This window comes from Austrofundulus limnaeus, unplaced genomic scaffold, assembly GCF_001266775.1.
Source record: "Austrofundulus limnaeus strain Quisiro unplaced genomic scaffold, Austrofundulus_limnaeus-1.0 Scaffold96, whole genome shotgun sequence".
NCBI classification, from domain to species: Eukaryota; Metazoa; Chordata; class Actinopteri; order Cyprinodontiformes; family Rivulidae; genus Austrofundulus; species Austrofundulus limnaeus.
This window is the reverse complement of record NW_013952498.1, coordinates 837,900-848,763: the sequence shown is the minus strand read 5'-3', so window position 1 is coordinate 848,763 and position 10,864 is coordinate 837,900. Positions and strand designations below refer to the sequence as shown.

At 37.9% G+C, this 10,864-nt stretch overlaps 2 protein-coding genes across 2 annotated transcripts in view; one reads left to right on the top strand and one right to left on the bottom strand.

Annotated features, from left to right (window-relative positions):
* Positions 1-2,328: 2,328 nt before the first annotated feature.
* On the bottom strand, positions 2,329-6,041 carry LOC106520683 (gastrula zinc finger protein XlCGF26.1; the record flags this gene model as incomplete). Its single annotated transcript, XM_014012900.1, is given in 3 exon segments — positions 2,329-2,736; positions 2,821-3,815; positions 5,707-6,041. Coding segments are annotated over 3 exon segments (1,662 nt in total), but the record flags the coding sequence as incomplete, so codon positions are not given.
* A 322-nt stretch (positions 6,042-6,363) lies between these two features.
* Positions 6,364-10,864, top strand: part of LOC106520682 (zinc finger protein 2) — a 9,983-nt gene continuing 5,482 nt past the window's right edge. Inside the window, exon 1 of the mRNA XM_014012899.1 lies at positions 6,364-6,692. Coding sequence (XP_013868353.1) covers positions 6,569-6,692 — 124 coding nt within the window. The 5' untranslated portion in view covers positions 6,364-6,568. The remainder of the gene's footprint in view (positions 6,693-10,864) is intronic.

The following is a 10,864-nucleotide window of genomic DNA, read 5'->3' as shown; positions in this document are numbered from 1 at the left end:
TAATGTTGAAAGTGTTCGATAGAAAATAGTGTCACTAGCGCCCCCTTCAGTTTCGGAATGCAATAGTCCCATTTCCATATAAGGAATGGGACCGACGGAAAGGTCTGTCACCGCCCCGTTCTGCATGCTGCAGCGAAGTGTACTTGTCCACACTTGCTGGTGTTCAAATAACATTTGTGAAAGTGTTAAATTTTAACACCATTTTTTTTTTGTTAATTTAACACCCACCAGCGTTTATTATTCAACAATTCTGGGTGTCACATTAACATAAAAATGGTGTTAGTGTTAAAATATAGTGTTAAAAGTAACACCAGTGTATTATTACCAAAGGAAATTATGGTGTTATAAAAGTTAACAGACACCACAAGGTGTCAGTACACCAAAACTTTAGGAGTAAAGTCAAACTCTTTGCACTACTCAGTAGTTAGTAGAAAAGTATAATGGAGTCATCCGTCACACACCAGGAAGTACCTCTCACTCATGGTGTCTGTTTATGGCCAATAACAAAAACTTAAACTTGAACAAACTGAACAAGGAAACTACCCAGAATAACTAATTTTTACTCTCATGAACTTCTTTAACCGTCATAAACATGCAAACACATCATTTCTACAAGATTACTCAGCATTCCTTGCTGACAAAATACTGGTCTGACATGAGGTGGAAGAGGGCGGGGTTTTCAGAAAACTGCTTTCAACACTGCATGGTGTCATATAACAAAACACTTAACGGTGGGCAGAGCTTATTTAACGCTGTCCAGTGTTGATAAAACACTGAGGAAATCAACATTGTGAATTAACACCAACAATGGGTGTCACTTTACTCGGAAAGTGTTAAATAACATTAGTGGGTGTTAAATCAACACCCAAAAGTTTAACACTGAACTGTTTTTTGCTGTGTATCTTCTGATTATGAAGTCTGTGTTTTTATTCTTTTTTCCCCTTTCGAGCTACAGGAAAAGGTTTCCATATCAGGAAAGAAAATTGCTTTATATTTAGACAATTGAAAAAGACATAACTTGACAAGAACTTTGCTTTTATTGTGAAAAGAACACAAACTTTTGGCTGAAATGTGAAAGGACACGAGGGAGAAAAACATATGCTAATTACATTGATCCTAATTCCAAATGTGTTAAAGATTAAAGATGCAATACAGAGGATTGTGCAACAACCGAGAAACGTTTTTTGAGTAGCATGAACACCAAATAGAGAAAAAAATGTTATATTGTTTTAACTTAAAACTATGACCAAAAACACAACACTACATTTAAAATTGTGACAAATGCACAAGAACGTCACACTTAGTCTAAATAGCTGTGCCTGCACCCACAATAATGATCCCCTCATTCAAATTTACAATGATTTATAGGTTACTTCCCTTTATGGAAACGGTTCATTTTTTGCTCCTCTTTACAAATCTGAATCCAAACCTCCTCCTGAAATATACATATTTATTACAAATTGCAAAAGAAGATGAGCTATACAATTAAATCTGCATCTTTATGGAAATATTATTTGAAACACTGTTGTCTTTAACTTCAATTTCCTTTATTAACATCTATATTTGATCATATATTTTTACAACTACATATATGTAAAATTGTCCTATATTCAAAAAAGTACATTTGACTAAAAAAAACAAAACAAATATTTCTGTACATGTAATGGTTTACACAAAATAATTACATTCTTTGGATGAAAATGTTTTGAACATGCAACATTTACCTTTACAGTTTGTATTTATTCAAGAATTAAACCTGAAAGTACKGACTAGACATCTAAATAGGTCTGTAGAGTATTTTAAATAATCAAATATAAACTACAACAACCACAAGAACACAAGAGAAGAGCAGAAACACAGATTCAAATATGTGTATGTTAAAGAACTGTACTGTAGATACTGCACTTAGTGACAACTGAATTCACATTATACTGTATTAACAATGAACTGTCAGGACCTTCAAGATTGTCTGAGAAAAAAAAATAGAGAAAGATAATGTTTGGAAAACACGCTTCTCCTTTAAAAATAAACAAGTGATTTCAAAATAAAACCTTTCAGCTGCAACTTTAGTTCAGCACCACCTTTCATGTAGGGCTTGCGGAGTTGTAATATTTATAGTCAAATCATTTTCCATCCTGTGTGGATTCTCATGTGTCTGTTTAAACGAACCTTTAGGTTAAATGTCTCTCCGCAGATGTCACAAGCAAGTTTCTCTCCTGTGTGGCTCCTCATGTGTGTGTTTAAATTTGTCTTCCGGCTAAAACACTGTCCACACACCTCGCAAGCGAACGGTTTCTCTCCTGTGTGGGTTCTTTTGTGTGCGACTAAAGTTGGCTTCTGGTTAAACCGTTGTTCACACACATCGCAACCGAACGGCTTCTCTCCCGTATGGATCCTCATGTGCGTGTTTAAATTGGTCTTTCGGCTGAACATTTGTCCGCACACGTCACAATTAAACGGCTTCTGCCCCGTGTGGATTCTCTTGTGCGTGATCAAAGATCCCTGCTGGGTGAAAGTTCGTCCACAAACTTCACACACGAACGGCTCGTCTCCTGTGTGGACTCTTCTGTGCGTCTCTAAACTCTTCTTGCAGATAAACCTTTGTCCACAAACATCACACCCGAAAGGTTTCTGTCCCGTGTGGATTCTCATGTGTTTGTTTAAATGCGTCCTCCGGCTCAAGCCCCGTCCGCAGACGACACATTCGAACGGTTTCTGTCCTGTGTGGATTCTCATGTGTTTGTTTAAATGCGTCCTCCGGCTCAAGCCCCGTCCGCAGACGACACATTCGAATGGTTTCTGTCCTGTGTGGATTCTCATGTGTGTGATCAAAGTGGACTTCTGGGTAAAACGTTGTCCACAGAAATCACAACTGAAGGGTTTCTCGCCCGTGTGGATTCTTGCGTGTATGTCTAAAGTCGTCTTCCGGGTAAATCTTTGTCCACAAATATCACAAACAAAGGGTTTTTCTCCAGTGTGGATTTCTGTGTGTGTTCTTAGATCTGTTTTTCTGCTAAATGTTTTATCACAGTTGTTACAACTAAACAATTTCTGGACTTCTCCGTGGCAGTCTAAATTATTTTTCACTCTAAAACCGTTCTTTTGAACAAAACTGCTTGAAGACACCATGTTTGAATTACTTGTCTCATMTCCAGAGAAAGACCAGTTGGTGAATTGTTTATCGCACTCAGAGGAGCTGAAAGGTGTGTTGCCGGCGTTTACACCTGACTCAGATGCCCTACTTGTCTTCCAGTCATCATCACTGCCTTTAGCGTCTGCGRCAGAGTCTGTGACGTGTTTCAGCCAATAATCAGGATTGTCCACAGTGTCGTCCTCTTCGTCATCATCATCACTGACATCAGTTTCTAAAGAGTTGGAATCGTCTTCAGAGATCATGAGATCTGGGTTTCTGCTAGTTTCGACTTCTCCGCGGTCCTCTCCCCTGGTTGTAGCTTTTATCTGGTGAGCTGAGCTGCAGGATGGAAAATCTTCTTCTTTTATTTGGTGTTGAAGCTGTGTCAGAGGTTTCTTTTCATTATAATCATTTTTCAGAGGAGAGGCTCCGAGTGAAAAGCTGGCGGAATCAGTCTCCTTCTTCCCATTGAGCTGCTCTTCCTCCAAACTGCTCCAGAGTTCCTCCCCTTCCTCCTTTATGTGGAGTGGGTCCACACCAGGCCTCCATTCTTCAGAAGCATCTTTGTCTCTCTCCAGTCTGGGCCAGAGTTCCTCCTCTTCCTCCTTGATGTGTAATGAGTCTCCACCAGGCCTCCATTCTTCAGGAGCTTCTTCTTTAATCGGCACCATTTGCTGAACATCTTGAGGGAACACAGGCACATGTGTACATTATTGACAGCTGTAAATTTATATTCACACATATAGAACATCACAGAACTGCCAAGTTCATGACTCAATTGTCAAAATATCAAATATCAGAAAACCTCCCCAAGATAAATTCAAATAGATCATTTTGTCTGGCTCCCAGCAGATAGTAGCAATAAATAATAATAATATTAATAAAATAATAATAATTTATTTTTCTTCTCTCTGATAATGACTCAAAATAATCTAAAGCAACAGCATCACATTCATCTCTAGATTCTATGTTGTCGATCATTGTAGCAAAACTCTGATCACWTGCATTAATTTCCCTTTGACATCACTTCCTGTTACTTCACCTGCAAATATCTTAACTGTTCATCTCAGCACCATTGATTATTATTTTCAATTTATAATTAATGTTATCTTTGTAAAACTTAGGGGTGTAAGAAATTATCGATACACTGAAATATTACGATATTTCATTTCCCGATACTGTATCAATATTATAAAGCCCTGTATCGATTTTTTTATTAAGGTTTAAAATGTCAACTTTCCTGCCAGCCGTTCATTTTATGTTGTAGTTCAGCCTCTGACCACTAGTTGGCAGCAGTGAGCCAGCTATTTGGCTCCTCTACCTCTTGAGGTAGAGGCTATTGTTAAGTGTTGGGTGACCATTTTGTAAATTAACATTAAAAACTAAAAGCTGTAAAAAATACATTTTCAAACTATTGGCAAAATTTAGTCTAATAATTGAAAACATGGATGAAATAAGAAATATGAAACAAATAAAATAAAATACATACAAAGAAGAACACAGCTAAATGTATCAAAAGTATGTCTATGTAATATTAGAATTTTCTGAGACAATGAATTTTGGTTTTTCATTTTTTTTCCAGTAAGAGGTTTTTATTTAATAGAATTTTTGGACAAAAAAAATTGCAATATATCACAATATATCACCTTGCTTACAGTATCGCAATATATTGGGATATATCGTATCGTGACCCCTCTGTCATGATAAGTATCGTATCGCCAAAGCCTTGCCAATACACAACCCTAGTAAAAATGCATTAATTTTTATTACAAAATTTTGATGTTACGGGCATTTTAAAGCATCACATCTCATCAGTTTATGGGGGTCCTACTTCATTCATTCTCCTACTTAATACTTACAATTTTATTGCCCAATCAGGACACTTTCTAGATTAAATTAAATGTAATTACATCTAAAAAATGTGGAATTCAGAAGAAAAAAAATCAGCCCTACAAAATTCTCTGAAACAAAACAGAAAGCTAGTATAACTTCCCGAGTAACACTAAATTTAATTAAATCAGCAGTTGGATGCTATAAGTTGTGTGGTGTTTAAGAAAATATTCATTCACTGAAATATTATAATACTTTATTTCCTGATACGGCATCAATTCTCAAAAGCACTGTATTAATTTATAACTGAGGCTTAATGGATAAATGGATGAATGTTGTAAGAGGAAATGTGAAATACAAATGCAGTTCTCATTCAATTCAATTCAAAAATACTTTATTGATCCCAGAGGGAAATTAGGTATTATTATTGTTGGTTATTGTTGTTCAGTCTTCATCTAACTGCATAAAAATAAACTGTATTTAATCAGATTTATGCTTGTAATTTATCGTGTGCCCCTCATACTCAGTTTTTCCCAAAACTAGTTTCTGTTGGAGAAAAAAAAGCGGCAATACCGCCTTGCTCACAGTATCACGATATTGCAATATATTGTGAGCCGTGTGTTGTGATATGCATCATGTCACAAAATTCTTGCCAATACACAACCATAGTATAAGCTACAGCCACACATGAAAACTGTGACAAACATGCACATGCTTGACAAAAAATATGTCAATATACAAACCTAATATGTCGTATCGAACTTTAGAGCAGAAAACACCACCTGGAAGTTCCCTCTGTCGCACATTTTCACTTAAAGAGGCCAGTTTCTCCTCCTCTGCAGCATCCTGTGGCTGCTTTTCCCTCAACATCATGGCTGCTGTAGGCGTTTGTACATCGGCTTTTTCCTTTAACAGCAGAGAGGAGCCAGTCGACACCGCGCTGGCTCCATGTCCTGGCTGTTTCACGTGAATGATAACAGCGGGTTTTCTTTTGAAAGCCATTTAATTATGCTGTAATTAACGTGTATGTATTTTGTATCCGCGGTAAGATTAGCTGCAGTATTTAGCAACAGCCTGGCTAACTGTATTGATACCGTTCAACCAATCAGATGCGACGAAACAAACTGGATTTTACCATCAGATTAAAAATAGAGGGGAAATAGTGAGAGAGTCCGACGCCAATACTTTTAATATGTTTCTATTCTAATATAAATTTCACTTAAAATTATAATTTTAAAAATATTAATAAAAAATATAATAGCTATTTGTCAGACAAACAATTTGCTAATGGTACAAACTGCTCCGCTGTATCTGTACACCCCCTTGGTTTTCAACTTGATGATCTAATCCTATCTAGTAACGTCACCTGATTGGTTGAACGACATCGATGGTCAGCTACAGCCTTTAGCCTGAAGTGCCAACTGCTAAGCGGAGCTGCTAACGGTGTACCGTAAAAACCAGACACATTATTTTTAAAAACTGGTTATCAGACGGGAGTCAGCTCTTATCGTTCATGTGAAGCAGCTGATACACCAAGCTGCCACGGCAGCAGCAGCATCCTCTTTGCTGTTAAAGGAAAATGCTAGTGGACAAAAGCTAACAGCCATGAGCAGCCAGGAGGAGGCCGAACTTCAGCTGGATGCTGCAGAGGGAAAGAAACATGAACATGAACCACAGAACGAAACACTACATGGTGTTTTCAAACCCCAAGTTCAACGGCACAGATTAGGTTTGTATGTTTGCACTTGTTGTGCAGTGTGATGTTGGTTACGGTCAAGGCTTAAACTGGAATTTGCTGCARGTGAGGTGGGGCTTTCTGGTCGGGTGCACGGGACCGGGAGGGGGGTAACGATGTTGGCACAGCTGGACGCGCACAGTGAGTCAAATCAAAGGGATAGCATCCCAGGATCGTGCCAGAAATTTACAGGAAGGTCATTTTATATTGAGAAATGATTATTATAACAGTTTTGATCAAACCTGTTGACATAAATAAATTAGCACGGAGTGTCTTCACTCTTGTTCTGCAGAATTAAAGCTAAAATGTCCGTTTTCTGGGCGCTGCCATGTTGTGGACCAGTGTAGTGTCGGGTGAACGAACTGAATCGAATCAATTCATGAACTGATTCGTTCAGTTCTCAGTACGTTCAGGAGTTAAACCTACTGTGTTCAGTAGATTTGCAAATCTTGAGTTAGTGAGTAGATTTATATTTTGTCTCCTCTCCTCTCCTCTCCTCTCATTATTGTCTGGCTGTTCAATAAGAGGACGAGTGTGCGTTTGATTACATGTAGCTCAGTTAGCCGTTAGCTTGGAAAATAATGCTAATAGCYTGAAAGCTAACCCCACCATGAGAAAATGGCTACAATCACTCGGACTATGCCATTTTTCTTTGAGATTTTGTGAGTGACAAAGCCAGAATTATMTTTTGTTGAGATTTGCTAAAACACACACTGCATTGTTCATGGCTGTACTGTTCAGGACATGGCACAGTCACACTCAGGAGAACTGCATGTCCAACATGAAACCTTAAAGAGTAACTTACCCCAAAATCAACTTTTTTTTAGCTGTGGACTGATTGGTTCCGCCCATCGTTTCAATCATCGCTGTACTGTACTGTACTGTACTGTGTGTGTAGGGTAACCTATAAGTCTGTTTTGAGAAGATTTAAAATACATTTTAAATAATACCAATCACATACATACACACATTATTATCCCCTCTGTAACTCTACTGATATTATTTTTTGTTGTTAGTATTATTGCTGTTATTGATATAGTATAAATATCACAAACGAACTGAACGATTCAACGAACAAATCTTTTGCATGAATCATTTTAATGAATTGATTSTAATGATTTAGTACACTAAAAGGAACTGCTGTTTCCATCACTAGGCCAGTGGGTCTGAAAGTCCCGTTTACTTACCCAACTCAACTCTGACAGGCTGTCATCCATGTCAGTCACAGTGTAATATGATACTTTTATTTAAGCCATAAAAATAATTGAAACTAAACATACTAGAGGGGGAAATGACCATTTAATCATACAGAATCAAGGTCAGAGCTATTGAATGTCAAGCACCTAAAATATATCTGAGCTGTATTTCTTCTTTTTTATTTTTATCAGGACAATATCTCATTTATTTACATGGAGTTGCAGGAGGTTTTTTTGTAACTAAATGTATTGCTGCTGCTCATGTGTGGACTTAACATGTGGTTTCTGGGTCTGTCTGGTTGCAATACATTAAACGTTGATAGAAACCAGTTTCACAAAACAGTTCTGAGAAAAGGTGTAAAGAGCTGTGAGCTGGTTGCTGCATGTTAATTTTTCTACTTGGTAATTGAGGATGCATAGACATTGCCGATTGCGTTTTTATTTTWWWTTTTTARTTATTACATATTGGCTGAATAAATCTGTCTGCCTCTAACCATTCGTGTTAATGAAGTCAGTTAAGATTTTAATCTGAACTGACAATAGTTGTCTGTTGTGACACCTTTCCTCTCCACCTGCTCTCCTCTCTGTGTGCTGTTGCTGCTCTGTGGCTCATCACATGCCGTTGGCATATGTGTGTTTTTAATAGCTGATGGTGAAACAGCCGCCATGATGCGTCACAAATGAGGACAAACGCTGCAGCACAATGAAGCTTCAGTTTATCTGGTTCTTACAAAATTGTGGGCTCTTTTGTTATGTTTGACTTACGATTTCCACACGTTTTATAAATTTGCTGGTTCAAAGTGTGCATTTTAACCCTGGTAGCAACTGAGTGGATGTAGGACCGTCCTCCTCCTCGGCTCGCTTCTGTTACATCACACACTGCAGTTCGTCAGTGATTAAAAAAAAAAAAGGCTCTCATTTTAATCAACAAAGGAGTGGAAATTGTTTTTTTTTTCTTCTGAGTCTCTCCCATCCAGTCTTTTTTGATTCAAAATTCGATTGATGGTGTCACAACGTAACTTATCTGTACCTGGGTGTTCAGCTTGTATGATTTTGGATGGTTTCCTTGTCTCTCTTCTTCCGTCCATCTTTTCAACTTGGGGTTGCTTTTATTTCTGTATCCACATCCTGGAAGATTGGTTACTGTCCTCTGAACCTTATACTTTTTAGTTACATTGCCAACTGTGGTCACACTGGCTTGAAGCAGTTTGGAGATGGTGTTGTTGTCTTTACTAGGGATGCACGATAACTAATTTTAAGAACCGATACCGATAACTTTCTCCTTCTAATGACTGATAACCGATAACATGCCAGTAGATAAGACTAGTCAATAATGGGTAAGATCATAACATAAATAAACAAGACAAAAACCAATTGAACTGTGAATTATACTATTTGAAATAAACTCTTAGCAAGCAAACATTTCTTAAAGGTGCAGTCTGTAACTTTTCTAAAAATATATTTTTAACATATTTATTCTTTTTGTCACTATCACCTGACAGARTGATATTAGACAGGTAATCACTGAAAAAACTGGAGTCCTCTGGGTCCTCCCGGTGGCACTACAGCCAAAATAAAACCAAGCTATAATCTAAGTACATCCGGCATTGAACAGCCACTGAAAACCGAGGTATTTTAGTGAACGAGCCTTCAATGTATTGCTTCAAGAGACATTAAAATAATAGTGTCTATTAAAAAAGAAAAGTTTTTAAGAGCATATTTTTAAGATGTTAGTTCTTGTTTTAGTGTTTGTCATTGCATGTCTAGTATTGACCCAGTGATTTATCATGATTCCTAATGTAAGTTTGTGTTTTGTAATTGATCAAAAGATAATTCAGTAATTTTCAATGGTAAAGTGATGCTTTAGTTCTAACTAATAAGCAGTTACCAAAAACTAAAACCATTTAACACTTAATTGAAGAATATTTACCAAAATTCTAATAGAAATATTAATTTAAACATGAAAATGTTTTATACATGGCAAGACAGTATTAAAAATGAATAGCCTCAAGGAAATAAATCCACTGTAGTGTCCATGAAGATGTTTAAAACAGTCCTTGAAGTCCACACTCAGCAGCCTTGATGTGTGGAAGGTAGGGTTGAGATGCCGATGTCCTCTGCTGAGGTTCTCAGGACCTGAAGCCACTCTGCTGTGTCTCCCACGTAACCTGTGTGATTCTCCAGCACACAGCTTCCCTGTCCATCAGCTYGTAGATGACATCCTGGTTGGAAGTGCAGATTGACTGTCAAAAACTAGCTGCATAGCATAAAGATAAAATGTCACACTGTGCAAAGCAAGAGCTGAAAAATACTAATATACAGGCTTGTCATGTTGCTGAAATCAAACTATCTAACATAACACAATGCTAGTCTGCAGCTATGGTGTTGTGTTAGCTTGATAGCTATTTATAACTTATAGAAAGAGTGCAACATAATTTACATGTAACGTTAWGACAAAAGGAGCACTTGTGTAGATAAAGTATGGGCAAGACATGATAGTTAAAAATATATTGTTGATGGTTTGTTCTTACCTGTGATGGCAGCTTAGTTCTGAGCTCTGTGTTACGTTACGGTCTGTGCCCCACACACACATCCTGTTTACAACCATGCATGCTCACTCCCGACTCAGTTTCGCACGCGGGGGCTCCTGCGCACGCATTGGGGGGGGTCCCTGCTCCCTGCTCCCTGCTCCCTGCTCCCACTGCCTGCAGGTATCCGCTCCGGTGACACACACTTGTTCTCGTTTACCTGCAGTTACAGGACGTACGGCGGAGTGAGCCGCTGAGCGTCAATTCTACACCTTTTTTCTTCTTTCCTGAACACATTAAGCTGTGGCAGTGATCTATAATAATAATAAGAATAATTATAGCTGTGGAGCTGTGTGTGTGMGGACATGTTTTTCCCACATCGTGGTGACAATGTGTGTATGTGTGCGAGGGTGTGTGTGTATTTTTGGTCCAATCTTAGGGC